General features: G+C 38.9%; 1 protein-coding gene across 1 annotated transcript in view; it reads left to right on the top strand.

Annotated features, from left to right (window-relative positions):
• LOC120413316 (serine/threonine-protein kinase 32A-like) overlaps positions 1 to 22626 on the top strand; it is a 360996-nt gene extending 338370 nt beyond the window's left edge. The window contains exons 9-10 of the mRNA XM_039574084.2: positions 8152 to 8333; positions 21638 to 22626. Of these exons, the coding sequence (XP_039430018.1) occupies positions 8152 to 8333; positions 21638 to 22255 (800 nt within the window). The 3' untranslated portion in view covers positions 22256 to 22626. The remainder of the gene's footprint in view (positions 1 to 8151; positions 8334 to 21637) is intronic.
• The last annotated feature ends 387 nt before the right edge of the window (positions 22627 to 23013 follow it).

Below are 23013 nucleotides of genomic sequence, written 5' to 3' on the forward strand. Positions count from 1 at the left end.
TCCGCTGTCCGCACAGTCTCGTGCAACTGCATCTTGGTGTCGCTGCGTCAAAAACAGCTTCCGCAGATCCTCCAGTTCTTTGTGCGCCCCGACGAAGTTCGTCCCGTTGTCGCAGTAGACGTTCGCGGGAAGTCCTCTCCGTCCACAGAATCGACGCAGACAGGCGATGAAGGCATCTGTTGTGAGGTCCGTGACGAGATCCAGATGGACCGCTTTTGTTGCCAAACAAACGTACACCACGATGTACGCCTTGATGATCGGGTTCCGATGGTTTCGTAGTGAGGAACAGATGTAGATCGGACCAGCTAGATCCACTCCGACGTTCTCGAAAGGGTGTGCCTGGTTGACCCGAACGCTTGGTAGGTTGCCCATCAGCTGCTGCAGCGTACTTGGTTTTGCTCGGGCGCATGTCATGCACCGGTGGACGATGCTTCGCACTAGGTTCCGGCCGCCAAGAGGCCAGAATCGCTGTCGGAGGGTGGACAACAGCAGCCCAGGACCAGCGTGAAGTGTCCGTAGGTGTTCTCTTCTGGCGATCATCTCGGTCAAGCGGTGTTTGGCTGGTAGAACGATCGAATGCTTGACATCAACCGGGATCCTCGCATTGTGAAGCCGGCCGCCAACCCGAATAATGCCATTGACGAGCTGCGGATGAAGGAAACGCAGCTTCGACTTCCGGTGAGCTCTTCCCGTTGTGCTGAGTAAGCGGAAGTCTTCTTCAAAATACTGCTGCTGAACTCGACGGATGAAGTCCAGTTGTGTGCGATCGAGTTCATCGAGGGTGAGTGGACCAACCAGCTTGAGTTGACCGTTCTTGTGACGCAGGCAGTTCTCGCAGAACCGCCGAAGCAGAGCTCCGATTCTGATCAAGTGACGCAGATTTGAGTACCGGTTGATGATATCCTGCTGGTCTTCAACAGCCGGTAGAGAGACGACTCGCCGTCTTTCTTCTTCCACATTCGCGTTGGGAACGTAGATTTGCGGCCAGGGATGCTGGTCGATTCCAAGCCACTGCGGTCCGTGCCACCACAGTGCGCTTTCCATCAGTTCGTCAAGGTCCATTCCTCGCGAAACCAAGTCCGCGGGGTTGTCTCCAGACGGAACGTGATTCCAGGTGGCGAGAGCAGTGCGTTCTTGGATTTCAGCGACCCTGTTGGCTACAAAGGTTCCCCACATCACCGGCGATCCAGAGATCCAGTTCAGGACGATGGTCGAGTCTGTCCAGAGGTAGACAGGTGCGTCGATTGCGTAACTTTCCAGAACTTGGCACAGCAGCTTTGCAAGCAGGCGGGCGCCGCAGAGTTCTAGACGTGGGATCGTGTTGATGTTGATGGGGGCAACTTTGGACTTGGCGGTAAGAAGACGAACGGTGCACTTCTTGTCCTCGGAGATGGAACGGAGGTAAATGCAGGCACCGAACGCGTTCTCCGACGCGTCGCAGAACCCGTGTAGTTCTAGGCGCTTGGAGCCGGGACGGATGACGTGACGAGGAATGCGAAGCCGATCGAAACCGGTCAACCTTTGCTTGAACTCCATCCAATCTCGCACGACCGCTTCAGGGACTGGCGCGTCCCAGTCGATCTGCATCCTCCAGAGTGCTTGCAACTTGATTTTCGCTTTCGTGATTGTCGGACACACAAATCCGAGCGGGTCGAACATGCTGCTGACTTGCGACGCTATCACTCGCTTCGTGAGAACTGGTGACTCCTTCCAGTGTGGTGGTTTGAAGAGCAAGAAGTCGGTGTTGGGTTCCCATCGAAGGCCGAGGGTGGTTACCGACGCCTCATGGTCCAGATCTCGGATTGCGCTTTTCTCGTGGAGTTCCGGTGGGATCGCAGCGAGCACAGCTTGGCTGTTCGAGGACCATTGTCGGAGGGGAAGTCCTGCGGAAGCGAGCATCTCAACGAGCTGCTTGCAGGATGCGGTGAGAGCGCTTTCGTCATCGGAACCACTGAGGAGGTTGTCGACGTAGAAGTCACGGCGTAAAGCTTGGGCGGCAAGAGGGAACTGGTGTTCTTCATCGTCAGCGAGCTGCTGAAGTACCCTGGTCGACAGGAACGGCGCGCTGTTTGTGCCGTAGGTGACCGTCAACAGCTGGAGTTCCTTGAGCGGCAAAGCAGGATCGTCGCGCCACAGGATGCGTTGGAGGGGTTGATCCGACGGGTGGACCAAGATTTGCCGGAACATCTTCTCGATGTCCGCGCAAACGACAAACTGGTGGAATCTGAAGCGCATCACAATCTTGACCAGGGTGTCCTGGATGGTGGGACCAGGAAGTAAGACATCGTTTAGCGAGAGACCCGACTTTGAGCGGCACGATGCGTCGAAAACAGTGCGAAGTTTCGTGGTGGTACTGTCTGGCTTCATGACAGCGTGGTGCGGAAGGAAATACTGCGGCTGAGCGTCGACCTCTTCTGGTGCGACCTCCCGCATGTGGCCGAGCTGCAGGTACTCGGCGATGAATCGGTGATACTGCGCCTTCTTCTCCGGATCTCGTTCGAGAGAATGCTCCAGAGAGTAGAAGCGGCGAGTTGCGTTGAACCGGTTGTCTTTCAAAAGCGGCACCATTTCTTCGCGCTTGGGAAGCTTCACTACGTAGCGGCCGTCGGGATCCCTGGTTGTGTGCTGGAGGAAGTGATCCTCACAGTAGCGTTCCGACGGTGACCAGCCTTTGTTGTCTTGAACCTCCTCGAGCTCCCAGAAACGGCTGACCAGTTCCTCGATCGTGCACGGGTTGCTGAACTGACAGTCTCGTGGATTTACGTGGTCGTGACCTTCGCGCAGACAATCTCCAGAAATGACCCAGCCGAACTTGGTGTTCTGTAGAAGTGGCAGGTTTTCTCCGAGCTTGACTCGTCCGTTGCGGAGAATTCGGAAGAAATGCGACGCGCCCAGGATCATGTCGATTGACCCAGGAACAGCAAAATTTGGATCAGCCAGCTCGACGTGCTGCGGGATCGCCCATTGTCCAACATCCACCGTTGACTGTGGTAGCTTCACGGTGATCGTCGGCAGAACCAGCATTGAGCTGTTCAGCGCGAAGGAGGAGACTCGAGAATGGACAGCGACCGAGGTCTTGTGCTTCACAGAAGCAGACGAGTTCCCGATTCCGCAGATGGAGATCGCGTCCGGGAGGCGGACACGTGGCAGTTGCAGCTTTTGGCAAAGGGCTTCTGTGATGAAGTTGCGTTGCGATGCACAATCCAGCAGACAACGAGCGACTTGGGTGCGACCTCTGCAATCTCGAATGTTCACGAGCGCGGTGGGTAGAAAGACGGTTTCCAGAACAGCAGCTCTATCGTGAGAGACTAGAGCGTACTGTGGCGTTCCAGAAGTGCTCTGAACACTCGCAGAAGTTGAGGGGTTTGTTTGCTGGGCAGAAGCTTGCGAGGTGGATTGCGATGGAGGGGGAATGGTCTGGGAATGAGACGCAGCACTGGAAGCATTTGTGTGGAGGAGTGTATGGTGCTTCTTGGAACAGGTTCGACAGGTTGAACCAGGACAGTCGCGAGCGAGGTGCGCGGTGCTACGAAGGCAGTTCATGCAAAGGCGTTTTTGTCTCACCAGTTCAAATCGTTGGCTTACGTTGAGCTGGTGGAATCCTGGGCAGTGGTACAGGTGATGCTCTTGTCCGCACTTGACGCACGGCTTGCTTGTCTTTCCGCTGCTGGATGCTGCTGTAGTTGAACTGCTTTCAGGTTTCGCTGCTGCAGTTGCTGTGTAGGCCACCGACTTCGATGGTTTGGGCTTGGAGCGAGACAGCGAAGGTGGGGGTGGCGACGTAGCTGGAGCTGCGGTCAGGACACGGGCGTAGTTCTGCAGGTAGTTGATCATCGTGACGTACGACGGCGTGACCGTCTTCTCATCGGAATTCTCAGCGGGCTTGACGATTCCTCCCAGTACGGATGCAACGTTCTCGGAGTCGAGCTTTGTGCAGTAGCTCTCCCACTCCCGAAGTGTGCGCTGGTCGAGGCGGATGGACAACTGGTAAACCAGCAGAGAGCTCCACTTGTCGGCTGGTTCACCTAAAGATTTGAGAACCGAAAGCTGCTGCTCGAATCGATCGATGAGCAGCAACAGCTCGTCCGCCGATTCCCGTGACATTGCAGGCGTGTCGAAGAGGGTTTCGATGTGGCACTTGATGAGTTGACGATTGTTTTCGTAGCGCAGGTAGAGTTTGCGCATCGCATCCTTGTAGCCCTGCTCACTAATCTCGACGTTGTTCAGGTACAGCTTGGCTTCGCCTTCCATGAGCCCCTTCAGGTACCGCACCTTGTCTACTCCACTGATATCGTCACGGGAGCCGATCGCCGACTTGAATGCGTCGCGAAACTCGCACCAATGCTTGAGTTCGCCGTTGAACTTTGGAAGAATCAACTCAGGAAGCTTCGTCCTCAGCGTTTGGGAGGAAGAAGAAGCCGAAGACGCAGGCAAACTGGGCGCAGCTCCAGAGGGCGTCGACTTATTCAAGCAAAAGGCCAGCATCGTGTAGTAGCGAGCGTCAAACGCCAGCCTATCCTCCTTGAGCTTGTCCACTTCTGCATCGGTTGACAGCATCTCCAGCTTGGCAGAGAAACCGTAGAACCTGTCGTACATCGCCTCCAGTTGTTTCGCCCACGCACCCACCTGATCTGCTAGCTTAGGATTCGTTGTGTAGTCCTCCTTGTACTTCTCTAGCAGCCCCAGCGAGTCGCTGACCATTGCCAGCTTCTTTTTCAGCTCATCGGCCATTTTTCACTTTTTGCACTTTCACGTCACTTCCGGTTCTTGTACAGCCAATTGAATTGTTTCCGGCTCACACTCTTTTCCAAATCATAAAGTTCCAACCACAATTTTTTTTTAAAATTTTGTCCACCAATTTCTTCTTTTGAGCCCACCGTGCCTCGATTCTCGCAAGTGCAACTTGTAAACAAAGCACAAGTGAGATGGCAAAAGTGTTTTTGAATGCACTAACACTCGTACACGATGCACTTTTTGGTGGTGGAAGTGTTCTTGCACTGCGTAGTGTTCGTGCACACTTGTGGTTGAACGCCGGAAACAACTCCACTTTTAGAACAAAATGGTCACGTCGACCATTTGCCCACGACACTTTTGATCTGGAATCTAATTTTCCACACCGGCACTTCGGATTCTTTGGAATCCGGTCTTCGAAGGACCAAATTAATGTTCAGCAAATGGTCCAGATCTTTGTGTCACCTTTTCCAAAACCTTTTCCTTGCTTCCTTCCTCTTCCTTGTGTGCACCTTTTCCAAATTTTCCTCCTTCCGTGTGTGCACCTTTTCCACTCCAATTCCGCCTTCCTTGATCCTTTCCTTGCACGAAAACACCTCTCACTTGTCCGCGCGCGTACTTTTGTCGTTCTTGTTAGTGAAAATTGTTCGGATTTTGTCGAAAAACGTGTAACTTCTTGTTTTGTGTTTTAGTCCGAACCAAACGCGGTGACTTGCTGTTCGTGAATGTTTATTGCATGTGTGTCTATGTACAAAGTCAGGTGTGTGTTGTGTGTCGTGTGTGTTTTGTGTCTGTCACTTTGTGTATAACAGTTTTTTGGAGTGCGTTTAGTGGGTAAGTTTTATGATTTTTGTTTACAGATATTTTGTGTTTTGTACAGGTAAGTGTTAATTGGTGTTCTTAATGTCTAACACAAAATTTTAACTAACAACATTTAATTTCAGCACAAAAACATTTATCGTCTTCAACAGGGGGAAAATAATTGCAACAGCCTTAAGCTGGCACAAATTTAATTGTAAGTTTTTGTCTCCCCCCTTCAAAGTTGGCCCGAAAAATCAAGGGGAGAAAAATATTTTTCAAAAAAAAATCAACATTTTAATGGCGATTCAAATGCAATCAGCTGGAATTAATTTAAAATGCGTTTCCCTGCGTTAAAAATCACATTTTGCATGTTTGAGTAGAATTAAAAATCTTTTGAATTTTTGAAAATTTTCGATGTTTAAGTTTTTTTCGCTTAAACTTTTGTTTTTGTCAAAACTTTCATTTTTTGAAAATTAATGATTGCAAAACAACTGAAGTAGTGTAAAATGAATTTTAAAACACTTTTTCCATGCAAATACTGAAACTATGACTTGTTATTTCAATATCAATATTTTTTTATTTTAATTTTTTGCCCCCGACCCCAGCCAGAGCCGAAGGACAAAAACGTTGAAAAATATTAGCTTTGGCCTTATTGATAAATAAAAAAAAGATCCTAGACGGAAACAACAAAACAAGTCTTGTAAATATTTTGTCCTAAATTCTCTCATCATAAGCTTTTACAACTTTTCCGAAAACCCCAAATAAATTAGAATACTAGTTCTTAAGATACAGAAAATCAAATATTTATAATGATGTTTAAACAAACCTGCCAGCATTGTATGAAGATTTGTACGAACGGTGAAATAATGCGAAGTGGCTTATTTAAATTCATGAGTTGTTTTATTGTCAAAACAAATAATGAAAGTTTAATTTTTCTACGTTGAAAATCGACCCCATCTTCAAGATATGTTCAATTGAAATGTGGTCTACTTGGATCATTAATTTTTCACAAAATGTAACTTTAATAAGAGCTACAAGCAGTCAAATCAACAAATTTCGGAATTTTTTTGGAAGTTTTCTTATTTTCGCTTTTCGAAATAATATTTTTTAAGTGCATTTTCCTTCGTTTCAAGTCATATTTAGCAAAATATTTTCAATTTTTGTAGAATTCCAATGTACAGCAACGCAAAAAGATTTTGTTTTAGATGAAAAAACATCGATTCAGTATTTGGATATTTTGAAACTTATGTTTGCAAAACCAATAGGCAGTTGTAAAATGCATTTTAAACTCCTTTTTTCATTCAAATGTTAATATCATGGCTTGTTTTTTCAACCAGTGCTCAACACCCTGAGCAATGAAAAAAAAATGAATGTTTTACCAAATTAAAAAAAAAACAATAAAAGTAGTTTTTTCCATAAGTTCAAATTTCTATACAAAATTGTGCTTTTTGTTTTTACAAAAAGTGCTTTGCGGAAAGCCTGTTCAGATCGCCATCAAATTCTATAAGATTGTTTTGAGCCCTCATTGTGATCTAAAAATGGCTGTTCTACTTTTTGAGCAACCCTAATACCCATTTTAATTGATCAGTCCGTAACATTGTAAAGAGTGCATTGAAAAACTAATGGAAACAATTGAATCAAAAAATATAGATGATAAACCAGCTATTGATAATGTAATTTGCAACAGACAAATGCACGAAAGTGTTGAGTCTCTGTAATAAAAGCCAAAAATATAACTATATTGTAATCTGCACTAATGATTGTGTCATAGGGATTCAATTGAACATTACAAAAACATCAACCATCCCGGGCAGACGGTAATAACAAAATGCATGCCATTTCAATAACAAAAACTGTTAAAATAACAGAAAGTGTTATGGAATCTTCTTGAAAAATCAATTTTTGCATAAGAGTTTAAAAACAGTTTATGTTATCATTACAAAATTTGTTATTGATCTGATATTGGTTGAAAGCCAAAACAACTTGGGAATAACATTTTTTGTTATGGAAGAATACCGCCAACTGTTATTGGGATGATCGGATGAGTTGTTAAAATAACAAAAAATAATAACAAAGATTTGTTCGAAGTATAACTAAAAATGTTATTAGTTTTTTTTATAAAAATAACAATCGAAAAACAGAAAAATCCTAACGACGAATAACAAATTTCGTTATACATTACATCAAAAGTTATTGACCTGGTATTTCCAAATATAAAAAAATTTTATTTCCAAGTTATTTCTGTCTGCTCGGGATCTTTTGTACTCGTCAGACGTGCTTTCTACAGGCTAAAATATAAACATTATCAATCAAACCGGGTCCAGATAAAAACATCCAGTCAGCGGAACTACAGATTTTTCAGCACATTTCCCTTTTTTGACAAATTGAAGCTTACAACAGCTGATCCTTTTTTTGTAAATCATCCGTCAGCGGGTCCGGCATTGTCCGGCGTGTTCCCGTTCATAGCATTTCTCCCCATGACATGATATGTCCCCGGGGGGTCAAACAAAACTGACGCAATGTACCGGGAAAACTCTGTGCTCGACGTCCCACGTCCCCATCGTCCTGCAGTAGTACCTACCCGCATACTAAATCGTGTTTTCTATCTTTTTTTTTCAGCCGGATACAGTTACCCGGTGGACTGGTGGTCGCTGGGCGTGGTGGCGTACGAGATGCGTTCCGGCCAGCGCCCGTTCGTGGTGCACTCGTCGACGCCGCTCGTCGAGGTGAAGAACGTCCTGAATACCCAGCCCCACTTTCCGCGGCACTGGAGCGACGCGTTCATCGATCTGCTCGGGAAGGTAAGGAAGGAAGTTTACTTTTTGTTTTTGTTAACACTTTACAACCGTGATCGATTACGAAGTTTATTTTAAATTTTTCTGGGAATAGTAATATTGAAGCTTGGAATTATGATTGTACGAATGTCTTTCCATGCGATGATACCTTTGAAGCTATTGATCCAATTTTTAATTTTAGCAATATAGAAAGTAGAACTCGTGTGAAGTCTTCTCAACCCTTTGAAGACAATATTTTGAGATATTTAAAAGCACAACTTTTATTTCAAAAGGTTTAAATAATTCGATTTAAGCTATTTTTAAGCACAAGTTTGTTTAAAATGATAATAGTTTTTTCAAAAGGTTTAGAAATTTAACATTAAAAATTGGATCAATATTTTCCAAAACATCATCGATTGAAAATAAAGGACCGAATGGATAGCAAGTAGAAGAACTCTTTTCTCGCAATCCTGCAACTTTTTGTGAGTATTTCTGTTCATTTTTACTTTTACCAAAAGTTATTCTATTCCTTTAACAAGCATTTAAAAAAAATATTTCCCAAATGTATTCTAATCAGACGAGAATGCATTGGGTCACGCCCTTTTTTTCTATTTTCAGCTACGTTCTTTTTTATTCCAGCGCTTTTTTGGGTATGCTTAGTGCTGCCAATTGTGATGAAATTTGAAGCGAACACTCGCGAAAAGTAGCATTTATAGAGAAAGTTTCCTGGCATCACTGGCTCACTCCAACAGGCGCTGCTGGTGGTGTTGGTAGCCACCCTTTGTTCTTTATTTGCCTTCGCTTCTCGGTCGGTTTTCTTCAGCCTTCGATTGGAATGGGTCGTCAAAAGTCAAACGTCAAAAGACTTGACGCGTTTGTTTTTTTCTGATGGCGCTTGCTTACTATTTACATGTTTCGGGATTATTTTTCAAGTGAGTGACTAACTAATGCTCAAAAGAACATGTTGCCGGTAGTTGGAAGCAATTTCAAATCTTAATCGCTTTGCGAACGTTAGTGAAAGATATTGATGGCGACTTTCGTTAAACAGTTGAGCTCTCATCTTGCGTTTGGATGTGTGTGTCAGCAAAATGAAAAGTGCATTCAATTTGACCTTTTTGGCCAGTAAATGGCATAAATTTGCGTGCTTACTTGAGGCGATGCTGTTGCTGGTAAGTTTATAGCCTAAGTAGTGCTTTTGGAGCTTTACTCGAGCATCAAACTCTCCATATGAGGAAGATGGGTGTTTGGTTAGAAAGGGTATATTTCCCATATATTACATCTTAAACTAATTTGGAATTTTACATGGAATTTGTTTCCAAACTTTCTAAAAATCATTATTAAAAAAAATCATAACTTGTCTAAACGTTTAACTTAGAAGTTGGCACTTGTGGTCCACTGAAACATATTTATAAAAAATAAAAAAATAAATGGTTTTTGCGATTTTTTTTCGTGTGTCAATTTATCAAGGTTGTTAATTGATAAAATTATCGTCGATAATATTATCATCTGACGATCTGATTTTCAAAAACTCGTATCTCAGAGTATCGAAAACATAAACTTCACCATTTTTTGACATGTTATGTGACATTTTCCGAGGAATCCGATGAAAATATTTTCAGACATTGGCTCTTTGGTCCCGAGACCTTCAAAACAGCATTATAGGTTTTCATACGATCTTTTCAAATGCTAAGCTACATTTTTGAGACTTTTTTCTATTTTTCTCAAATAGCCAAACTAATCACCTTTCTTTTGCGTCTAAGACAGCTTAAATCGGATGAAATTGCGCGGAGATAGGATTTTTTGAAAAAAGTGGTTTTTGCGAATGACGAAAATTGCCATTTTTTGGAACCTAACACGGCGTAGGTCACCCCAATGGCCAAACAAAAAAAATACGGGTCTAATTATTTCAGCCAAGGAACCCCCAGAAAAATTTTGAGCCCGGTCGGAGAACTTTTTATTCGAATCATGCTAAAAAAATGCTCGTTATAACCCATCAAAAACGTAAAAAAATCTGTCGGATTTTTTTATAATCATCTTATTCCAATTCTTGGCTAAGACTTAGATAGAACAAGTTTTTAAAAAATCCTGTTTTTAATGTAAAAAAATAATTTTAAAAATTTTGATTTTCCGTACGTTCTTCTCAACTAGTGGGACAAGACGAACAACCCGTTGGGGCAAGAGGAACAATGCATGACACAACATGTTAATTTGTTAACAATTGCACTGCTATCACTTAGATTCATCAGATTAGAATGTATTTGAAACGATTCTTTCATTTTTAGATTAAATAATAATATTTTACAAAAAATTTGATTGTTTTTACGAAAAAAAATTATTACTTGGCTGAAAAAAAGGAAATTTTCATAATATCATTGTATTTTGCATGGACAATTTTTTCAACAATTGTTTATCAGTTTTTAAGTACTTTATGTATTTTTTTCTGAATAAAATATGTTGTTGCAGCAATTCGCCTTTTTTTCATACTAAAAATCCATATGGTACACTTGCCACACCTGAACAATTTTTTTTAATGCTTCCAACAAAAATAACTAAAAGTTAAATCATTCTTTATAATAGGTGCAAGTCATTGGTAGGAACACTACTGATCTAGGAAAAATAGCATTTTGATAAAATGAGCCTTAAAACGAACCCTAAGCCTTATTTTGTACTTTCCAAATAGTATAAGATAACAAAGGTTTTGAAAAACACTTCATCAAATCTTATGCCCCGTGGCGTTTACGTCGTTTTGGCGGTTATGTGGTAGTAGAATCAGCTAATTGCATTGCTAGCAACAAATCCTCATACTGGAAATAATAAAAATTGTAAAAATTACTGCCGTACGAGCGATTGTTCCTCTTGCCCCATATGGTCGTCTTGTCCCACCTTCCCCTAGTTAGTTTCTTAGTAATAATATGCCGATTTTTTTCGAAAATAAAAAAAATCATAATTTGCAATATGGGTATTGAACGAAGCGATATTTAGTACATTATTTTCACCTTAAAAATCAAATTTTCATAATTTGCGATATGGGTATCAAACGAATTCAAATTTCGTATGCTTTTTCAATATATAAGAGTTTTTTTTATAGCAAACTAAATTTCACTTCGTTTGATACCCATATTGGAAATTTAAGTCTTTTCGAAAAAATACAAAAATTTGTGAAAAAAACTCCAATAAAAAAAAAGAACACGCAATTTCGCTTCGTTAAGTAGCCATATTGCATATAAAACTAGAGTATTTTTGTAATAAATAAAATAATTTGTTAAAATTTTAGTATTTTCAAAAAAAACTCTATTAAAGTCAAAAATGAATACAAAATTTCGAATCGTTTGATACCCATATTTCATATTTTGAAATGCGAGTATTTAAAAAAATACGGTAATTTGTGAAAATTTTAGTACTTAAAAAAACGCTGATAAAGTGAAAAACATAGAAAATGTCACTTCGTTTGATGCCCATATTGCAAATTATGAAAATTGGAATACTTTCGAAAAAAATACGGTATTTTGTGAACAATTTTTAAGACATATTTTACTTTGAAACTTACTGAGTAATTCTCCGCCAACTCACACAGCAGTTGCCCCGACCCCTCTTCGATTTGCGTGAAACTTTGTCCTAAGGGGTAACTTTTATCTCTGATCACGAATCCGTTTTTTGATATCTCGTGACGGAGGGGCGGTACGACCCCTTTCATTTTTGAACATGCGAAAAAAGAGGTGTTTTTCAATAATTTGCAGCCTGAAACGGTGATGAGATAGAAATTTGGTGTCAATGGGACTTTTATGTAAAATTAGACGCCCGATTTGATGGCGTACTCAGAATTCCGAAAAAACGTATTTTTCATCGAAAAAAACACTTCAAAAGTTTTAAAAATTCTCCCATTTTCCGTTACTCGACTGCAAAAAAAATTGGAACATGTCATTTTATGGGAAATTTTATGTACTTTTCGAGTCTACATTGACCAAGAAGGGTCATTTTTTCATTTAGAACAAAATTTTTCACGAACTTTTAGTGTTTTTTCTAATTTTGCAGGGTTATTTTTTAGAGTGTAACAATGTTCTACAAAGTTGTAGAGCAGACAATTACAAAAATTTTGATATATAGACATAAGGGGTTTGCTCATAAACATCACGAGTTATCGCGATTTTACGAAAAAAAAGTCATCACTGAAAAACACCGCATGTTCAAAAATGGAAGGGGTCGTACCGCCCCTCCGTCTCGAGATATCAAAAAACGGACCTCGGATTCGTGATCAGCGACAAAAGTTACCCTTAGGACAAAGTTTCACGCAAATCGAAGAGGGGTCGGGGCAACTTTTCCCGATTTCGTGTGAGTTGGTAGAGAATTACCCTACCAGATTTAAAATATATATATATTTTTAGTGAAAGCATTGAAAATTCAACATGATATGATTGAATTAGTCGATTTTATAAATATTTAAAAAAAATTAGGTATCGTCCACAATTTTAAAATAACGATAACGATAAAGATGGAACTATTGTTATTGAGCCTCGATAATTTTATCGATAACAACCTTGCAATTTATCCAAATAGTCATAACCTGCATATTTCCCAAGACACCATATTTATTAGAAAATTCCTCCACAAAATAAAGATTTTCAAATATTTCCATAGCAATTTTCTTTATACAGTAGGGTGGTCCAAATCCACCGTGTTACCTCCTGAAATTAAAGATTGACCCATCACTAGCTCATCATGAGCTCAAATTTGGAATTTAAAGTAATGATTGGTAAATTGTTGATTTCAGGGAATAGCACCGGGTGGTACCCGGATCTGGACCACCCTAACGGTCCCCAAACTCTTATGGACACTTGTATGGCAAACAAATGATGCAAAAAGGCCTGTATGGACCTAAGGAATCGATGGACAACGTTTATTCAAATCGTTGAGCTGAGAAATCACGGATTGTGGTGACAATGAAAAGTCGACTTGCGGAAACAAAGAGAATTGCTCACATTTTAAATTGTATGTTACAATGTTAAGCGCAAATAATCCTATCAATTTTGATACTTTTTATTCTCATCGCTGAAATTCTTCCAAGCAGCAAAAGCATCGCGTGCACCACTTATTGCCCCTCCCCTTCACGTTAACATTAAACGAAATAACAACCTCCGGCACAGTTCGACTTCCGATTGCATTTAACGAAACCATGATACCGTGTACCGGCTTGTTGCATCAGAATGCAATTATCTGCAATTATTTTTAATTTCCGTGCTCACCTTTCTTCCACCCTCGCCAACACCACGTGGCAAAACCGGTAACAACCGAAACAATCACCCATTAGCACACACGGCTCGCCGGGCAAATTGTGAAAGGGGGTGGGTTCTCAAGGTTGAACTCATTTCTTGATGCGGAAATTTATTGTAATTTTTTTTATCTTGAAGAACTAAAAAAATCGTTTTTAATTAAATTTTGACGACATTTCTTAAATTTTATCGATATCCCAAAAAAAGGTCAACTCACCATAACAAAAGGATCGCCTGTTTGGCCCTGGCTACACCTGATTTTTAACTTTCTCATTTGTTTCAAAAGGGATCCCGTTGATTTCACTTCCGGTGGGGGCACAATGTGGGTGGTGTGATGGGGTCAGGCATAATCTAATTGCTGGCGTGGGGCGATTAAAATGAGAATCCCATTTTTCATCCAGCCTGACGTAAGTTGGGTTCTGGGGCATGGCGTTTCCGACTCATACAATGTAGTGTAAAATTGCGAGCAGCTGGCACGCGATAAATCCCGTGGAGTTTTTTTTTTGCAACTTTTGCATGGCAAAGAGTCGTAAGCGCGATTTGTTTAGGGTTAAGAGTGAAGTTGCCTCCCGGCCGTGAGCTACTTTTGATTAACTTTGCTGTGCGGGTTTCGTTTGCTGGGGTTAAAAGTTGGAATTTAATTGTGATGAATGTGGGCTAGGGTGGTCACGGAAAATTCATGAACACAATTCAAGATTTCAGTAATTTATTTTTTTTTTCTTCAAATTTTTAGCAAAAAATCCTTAAAATATGGTGTCTTCGGGAACTTTCTTCCAAATTTAATGAAGATCTTAGTTCTGAAAATTGGTAACAATGAAATTGCTGAGAAATTTTCTGCGATTTCGTTCATTCAATTTTTTGTGTTTTTTTAATCCGGCTGCAACTTTTTTGTGCCATTGTTATGCCCTAAAAAGCCATTTTGCATCATTAGTTTGTCAATATAATTTTCCATATAAATTTGGCAGCAAAAAATATTTATGAAAAAAAAAATCTGTTGATTTTGAAGGAATATTTTTATCGATTTGGTTTTTTCAGCAACTTGTAGGTCTGGATAAGGACTACACTGAAAATTAATGATACACGGTAAAATAACTGATGATTTTTTATTTCACTTTTTGTCACTGAAACTAAACACTATTTTAATATATTTTTTTATTTTCTGATATGTTTTATGCAATAACTTTGCCGAAGACACCAAAACGAATAAAAAAATGCCTTCAAAAGATAAAGATTTTTGAATTTTCATACATCATTTTTGTATGGACAGCTGCCAAATTTGTATGGAAAATTAAATGGACAAACTAATGATGCAAAATGGCTTCTTTTGGCATACCAAAAGCATCATAAAAATTTCAGCCAGATTAAAAAAAAACAAAAATTAAAATTCTAAAAAAGACCGATTTCATAAAAATTGCTCTGAAGCCAAATGACTTCTATGGCCATCGAAAAAGTTCACACAAAAAGTTTAATCCACATCATAAAATACAAAACACAATTATTCAAGAAATATGCTTGTTCATGGAAGAATTTCAACTAGAAGTATTATTGCTATTTTTAATTGAGAATAATAGCAAAAAGAAAATACAAAAATATCAAAAATAACAAATCATAGCTAAAAATAATTTTAAAAAAAGGTTCAAACATTTTAATTAGGACTAATTTAAATAGGAAATTTTTTAATCAGGACAAGTTTAAATAGAGCGTAATTTTGAATGGTCTTTTTGAAATGTTAGTCTTGATTTAAAAATTTTGAAAATATTTTTTTCGAAACGATCAGAAAATTACACGAATGTTTCATATTTTAACATTGTAAATCAGACCATTTGTTGCTGATAAATCGACATAAGAAAATGGTGGGATGTTTGGGTGAGACTTGGAAAACATCAATTTTCTTGTTGTTAAACCTTTGCATGGCAATATCTCAGCAACTAAGAGTCGTATCAACTAAGTCCGAAAAAGCAAAATATAGAGAATTTTCTCAGTTTTTCAAAAATATTTTTTTCAAGAGTAGGCAAACAATAACTGCGACTATTTTGAAAAAAGTTACATAAAAATGGCTATTCTTTATGTAAACTAATGTCAAAAACATAAACAATGACTTTTAAAACCCGCCGTTTGACATGCATGATTTTTAAAACCCGCCAAACAAATCGCAGCAAACTGGTGGTTGCTCAGGGAAAATGTCCTTGTCAAAAATTTTATGTCTGGAGCAACATTTGAAAAGGGCGCATAAGCATTTTGACAGCCAGCACTATTTTGCAAATTCTGAGCCAAAAGTAAAATATTTGACAAAACACGAAGTGTTGGAGGTAGCTGGGAAGGCCAGCTATTGATTTACATTTCGAGTTTTGTAAAAAAGTTACCTGTTGGCTCGGAATTTGCAAAATTGTTCATGCCGTCAAAATGCTTATCCGCCCTTTTCTCGTGTTGCTCCAGATGTTTTCCTTCGAAACCGTTTTGGTTTGTTTAGGTCCTGGTTTTAAATCAGACTGGATCGCACCGAAGTCAGGAAAAGTGGACAGTTTATTTCAGGAATCCGGATCTCACACTTTCATCACAAGGGAATGATGGAAAGAGAGGAATCACAAAACAGTATAAATAGTTTCAAGATTTTTCAGGTGTAAACGGAAAACGCGATCAAAAATTAAAATGCAAGAATAAGGCTTTTAATTGTTTATTTAATTGTCGGTGTACAGGACGCCGCACTGTTTAATCCAGGGGTGACCAAAGTATGGCCCGCGGGCCAAACGTGGCCCGCGGGGTGATATTTTGTGGCCCGCGAACCCTTTTTGAATGATCAAGTAAAATGGCCCGTTGGCCATCTGTAAAATGATTTTAAACTTTTTCAAAATTAAACCTTATTTTAAACTTTAAGTGCTGATCCGTTTTTGTTTTTTGTTATTATTAAACTAATGATTTATTCTTTTTTATCCTTATTTTACAAGACAAACATGTTGGTCAAAAATCTTTCTAATTGAAACTTTTTTCACACGTTTCAATGTGAGTGAAACTCGTGGTGAAACTAGTAAAAATTGTTAAAATATTTATCAAATATTTTTGGAAATGTGAATGACAAGTTCAAATTTGACTTAGGTATAAAACTGGGAGGGTTACTTCCAAATCAATAACTTCCAATAACCTTCGGACGCCTTGAAATGAGCAGAAACTTGCAACAGAGCTCACAAAAGACCCGAGGGTCGTTAAAGTGGTTTGCTTTGCTTTTTTTATTAATTTAAAAGTCATTATGACCATTTCAATAAACTGAGCTTCAAACTTACTTTGCACTTAAAAACATTCCACTTCGGGATTCAAACTCATGACAGTTGGATATCAAAACTGATTGACTACCATCTGCCAAAAAATCAAATCAAGACAGAAAAATATTTTAAATCGGAGGAATAAGGCGGTTGCAAATATTTTTCAAAGCTTTTGTTATTTAAGTGCAATCAGCTGAAATCCATTTAAAATGCATTCCTCTGCGTTTAGAATCATTTTGGGCATGCTCGGGTTTATTTAAAAATAATTTGAATTTTAGTGAACTTTCGATTAACAGCCAAAAGGTTTTTTTTTCGCAAAAATGTAGTTTTTTCGTCGAATCTTATATATTTTGAAAATTATGATTGCGAATCTAAGCGTGTTTTTTTAACATTTTCCAACATTTTTTTCATTGAAATGTTGAATATTCTGGCTTGTATTTTAAATTTTCATAATTCTTTAAATATTTTTGCCTTCCCTCGACCATGATTTAGATTTATTTTTTAGTCTTTTACATTTATGTAACGTAATTTCTTTATATAAATAACCAATTTTATACATAAGGCCCGCAAGCTCATTTAAGCTTCAAAATTGGCCCGGCATCCAAAAGCTTTGAGCACCCCTGGTTTAATCATTTTCTGACGTACATTCAATTTTGCAGTCCAAACCCAGTCATTGAATTGGAAATAAAAAATTATTTTTCTAAGTTTCTTTTCTTGATTTGTGTGCACCTACGTCGAAGACCAAGATTGTTTACTTTTTGCTCTTTGGTCTGACAGTCTTGGTCTGACAGATTTGGTCTGTCAGTTTTATCATGGATTTTGGTCTGGTCTAGGCGAGGGATAGGACACAGCACCTTCCTGTTTCATCACGGTAGTCCCACCAAAATGGAATTGTGTGGTTCCGGATGTTGAACAGATGATGGAAGGTGAAGTCGTCCCCCTGATCGCTTCTGGTGCTTCGGTGTGAAAATCGAAAAAAAGTTCTCTAAGTCAAAGTGAATCTGAAGTAGAAGAATGATCATATATTATTACTAGATTATGTGTTATTGAAATTTTAAACAAGGTGAAATACAAACCTTTTTAGAAAAAAGGGGAGGGGTGTTTGTGTGTTGTGTTGTTTAAGATCAAAATCATCAATAACAATTATTTCGAAATTGATTGAATTCTTTTCAAACTGTCACTCTTGGCAAATTATTATTTTTGAATTAAAAAATGGCTCGAAGATTAAAGTTGAAATGGAACCAAATGCAATTATTGTTTTTTTCATCTTCCTTAGAATGTTCAAGGCACTATACTTTTTTTTGTTTTTTTTTTCAATTATTTTTTGCCTCAGACAAGACAGTGAGCAAATAAAAATTCAGAATCTTTCTGTTTCCTTTGCATTGCGACTGGAGCAAGAATTGCATGAAGCAAACAATATCTGAGGTTTCTGATTCTGATTTGCTTTCCGGCGTGAATTTGAGCTTTTCTGCCAGCTAAAAGCCCAAAACCAAAAACATTCATGAAACATATTGAAATCTGTTCAGTAGTGCCGTTATATTTTCTTATGAAACGGTGTGCAAACGGATGACGAGGATATCAATTTAACAAAAAAATCGTATTTAAGAACCTCCTCCATTTATCGCGTTTTATATCAAGAAAAACTAAGCCCTTTTTCAATAAAAATCAATCTAGAGAAACAGGAAACTAAAAACGACTGTGCCACCGAAAAATCACCACCGTTTCAAAGGAAAACAGAAATTGTTTGACAAGGATTTTCCCTGAGCAACCACCAGTTTGCTGCGATTTGTTTGGCGGGTTTTAAAAATCATGCATGTCAAACGGCGGGTTTTAAAAGTCATTGTTTATGTTTTTGACATTAGTTTACATAAAGAATTCTTTATGTAAACTTATGTCAAAAACCAAAACAATGACTTTTATATCCCGCCGTTTGACTTTTGGGTTGGGGTCATCCCGCCAAACAAATCCTAGTAAACTAGGGTTGCGATGGCCAAAACATATTTGTCAAATATTTTCTGTTTTTGTGTTAGGTAAACCACACGGTTTTCACTCTGGCGTACAAAGTTACAATTAATCCTGTTAATTTTCCAGCATCAAGGTCGCTGTTCTTGAAGCCCGGCTCATCCCGGCATGGCTCCAGACGAGGACAGATCGCCCATTATCCGCAATAGCGGAATGAGAAGTTAATAGGCGTAACCTTAGACGTAGCTCACTACTGATGCCGCACGAGCATGGCCACGAGGATCATGATATCGAGAAATCCCATTTCTTTGATTATTTAGATTTGCTGTGTCTTTCTGTGATTCATAATAGAGATTTCTTAAAAGATCACGGTGTTTTTCATCTTTTATGACATGACATCATGTGCAAACCAAAAAAACCCGCGCCATGTCCAGTAAAATCATGAAAATAAAAAAATCCATCATTGAAGTAGAAAAACCAGCAATCCTCTGTTTTAAACATAAATATTTTACGAAATATAAATGGCTAATTCTTATTTCCTTCAACTGGCTGGATTTTTCCAGTCCTATTCAAACAATAAACTTGAAACTTTTTTTATTTTTTTTTAACATAATTTTTTTTTTGGATTTAATTGGAAATTATTGAATGGATTATTGCAACTGAAAAAAATAACATTTTAAAATTGTTGCCATTTCGATTGGAGCAATGATAACCCACATGGGCGACTTTTTGCGAAACTTGTGTCCGTTACGGCCATTATTCCAGATCCGCTGGTCCGACCTTGGATGGTTGGATAGCTTGCGTTTTCTCATTCCGATGGAAGTCTTATTGTAGCCCTATCCAATGGTGGCCATCTCCTGCAACAAGGGCAGTTGCTCAAAGAATAGTTCGATCGTTCCGGCCAACCAGGTTCGTTTTCCTGTGCAAATCTTCCATGTTCCGGCTAGTAGACAACCTGTCTTTTTCCACTAGTTCTGCCTACCACATGCTAGGATGACCTGGACATCATGAACGTTGACGCTGAAAAAAAAACAGGATTAATCTGAATTTTGTTCGGCGAGGTGAGAACCTTGTGGCTCAACACAAAAACAGAAAATATTTGACAAGTACTTTTTGGCCATCGCAACTCCAGTTTACTAGGATTTGTTTGGCGGGATGACCCCAACCCAAAAGTCAAACGGCGGGATATAAAAGTCATTGTTTTGGTTTTTGACATTAGTTTACATAAAGAATAATGGCCTATCTACAATCACTTAGCTTAAAAAATTTCACTTAGCTTAGGAATTTGAATCAATGGAAATGAATCTGAGTTTCTACAATGGAAAAGTAATTAAATTAGAAACTGACGTTTGGTTTGGAAAATTTCAAAATCTACGGTAAGTTGACGTTTCCATATCAAAGGTAAACAAACAACTGCATAGCAACGTATATCAGCCCAGCAAGTTTTCTAAGTTGATTGTGGATGACGAACGTAAGTTGCAGACTTTCCTAAGTAACTACTTTACTTAGATGTTCTAAGCTAAGTGATTGTAGATAGGCCATAACTTGAAAACGATGCACTTTATCAAAATTTCACTAAGGTTTTTTTTATTGCAAATTCAATTTTACATCAAAAAATTAACTTAAAAAATTTTGCGGCCAATATTCCATTTTTTGAAAAAATCTATATTGATTCAAAAAATCATAACTCGGTCAAAGATTTTTTGCCCATTTTGAAAATTTCTGAAAAGTTGGCATTTTATGTCCTCTAAAACATATCAAAAAATAAAAAAAAAATAAAAATAGTGTTTTTTGTAAATAAAATTTTAGTGACAAAATATTAAATAAAAAATCACCAAATTTGTTTTTACCGTGTATCATTTTTTTTTTCAGTGTAGTCCATATCCATTCCTACAACTTTGCCGAAGACACAACATCGATCAAAAAATTCCTTCAAAAGGAAATCCTTCAAATTTTTGTATGGACAGCTGCCAAAATTGTATGGAAAATTATATGGACAAACTAATGATGCAAAATGGCTTCTTTGGGCATACCGAAGGCACCAAAAAAGTTTCAGCCGGATTAAAAAATACAAAAATTAAAATTAAAGAAAATAGACCGATTCCGTAGAGAACTGCTCATAAAGGATTAATAGCAGTTTATGTTATCATAACAAAATGTGTTATTGGTCTGATATTGGTTGAAAGCCAAAACAACTTTGGAATAACATTTTTTGTTATGGAAGAATACCTCCAACTGTTATTGGGATGATTGAATTAGTTGTTAAAATAACAAAGACGTTTTACAATAACAATCCAATACAAAAATCCCAGGTTATTTCCGTCTGCTCGGGATGTGTTGTTCTAAGTGAAACTGAAACCCTGGCTAAAATTGCCTGTATTTTTATTTACGATTAGGGGTGTCTTAGCCGATTTAGAGTGGTCAAAAAAGCTGCGTCTTTCGACGATTTTCACAATTTTTGATTTGTCGATGAGCTCAAATAATGACGTCAAAAATGCTCTTAAAAGTTCTGGAAATATCTTATCCGGCAAATATAACTCTAAAGATTGAGAATGTTCGTTTGGTGAAGAAGATATTAGATTAAGACAAACAAAAAAACAAACTCGCACTTTTTTACTGTTTGGCAGTTTACAAACTGTCAAACACGAAAAGTGCGAGTTTGTTTGTTTGTCACAGTCTAATACCTCCTTGATTAAACAGGCAGTCAACCACTCAAATTTGGCTTATACGAATAATCATGGCTCGAATTTGATGTTAAAAATGAGAAAACAACTAAAACAGATAATCGATCTGGAATGAATTAGAATTTCAACAATAATCCTTTTCCCTTTCCCTCCCGCAACAGCTCCTCAGCGTCCACCCTGGGGCCCGCATCAGCAGCCAGCGCGAGCTCCAGCAGACCAAGTTTCTGCGCTCGATGAGCTTCGAGCACGTGCTGGCCAAAAAGACCAACCCGCCGTTCAAACCCTCCAAGGATCACCTCAACTGCGACCCCAGCCTGGAGCTGGAAGAGATGATCATCGAGACGAAGCCGCTGCACAAAAAGAAGAAACGGCTCGCCAAGCAGCGCTCGATCCACCGGGACAACTCCAACCAGGACCAGCTCAGCCAGCTGGACGCCCAGCTGCTGAAGCAGTTCCTCGTGTACAACCGCTTCAAGGAGCAGAAGCGAAAAGCCATGGAGAAGAAGGAATCGGACTGGCAGCAGGAGCTGGACGAGGCGATGGCCAGCTCGGAGGTGGTGTCGCGGTCCGAGTCCAACGGGGCACGGTTGGCCACGATCAGCGAGGGGGCGCCACCGGTGGAGCAGCTGCCGCAGGACACGAATGGGGCGACCAAGACACCGAATGGCGACAGTAGCAGCGGGGAAGCGAATGGGCGGACCAAGTCACCATCGCAGCAGGCCCAGCAGGACAGCTTGGACTACATCGATCGGACGCCTTCGCCCAAACCGAGCATCTAGTAGTCGTGGTGTTAGTGTAGTGTGACGTCATCGTAGAAGTAGTTGTTGTTCGCGCGTGTGAGGAAGCGAATTGTGATAAATTTGAGAAGAGTTTACTTTGATGGAGAGGAAAACTGTCAAACGATTTTTCCAGGATGTGCACCGTTTGATAGTTTTCCTGCGTCAATTGGTATTTTTGGATTGAGATGTCTTTTCTCTAGTCATAGTGTTCCTTACGGTATGACATTTTAAATATGTTTTGATGACATAAGATAAGACAATTTCAGCATAAACTGAATTTCAACTTTTGTTTTCCTTTTAGACTTTCAGGTAAAGAATCATATTCATTCTGGAATACATTTTTTCATATTTTTTTTTATAAATCTTAAAATTAAAAAACTTAAAATCTTAAGATCTGGAAATCTAAAAATATAAAAATCTAAAAATCTAAAGATCTAAAAATCTAAAAATCTAAAAATCAAAAAATCAAAAAATCTAAAAATCTAAAAATCTAAAAATCTAAAAATCTAAAAATCTAAAAATCTAAAAATCTAAAAATCCTAAAAATCCTAAAAATCTAAAAATCTAAAAATCTAAAAATCTAAAAATCTAAAAATCTAAAAATCTAAAAATCTAAAAATCTAAAAATCTAAAAATCTAAAAATCTAAAAATCTAAAAATCTAAAAATCTAAAAATCTAAAAATCTAAAAATCTAAAAATCTAAAAATCTAAAAATCTAAAAATCTGAAAATCTAAAAATCTAAAAATCTAAAAATCT

The sequence above is a fragment of the Culex pipiens genome, chromosome 1 (assembly GCF_016801865.2).
Source record: "Culex pipiens pallens isolate TS chromosome 1, TS_CPP_V2, whole genome shotgun sequence".
Lineage (NCBI taxonomy): Eukaryota > Metazoa > Arthropoda > Insecta > Diptera > Culicidae > Culex > Culex pipiens.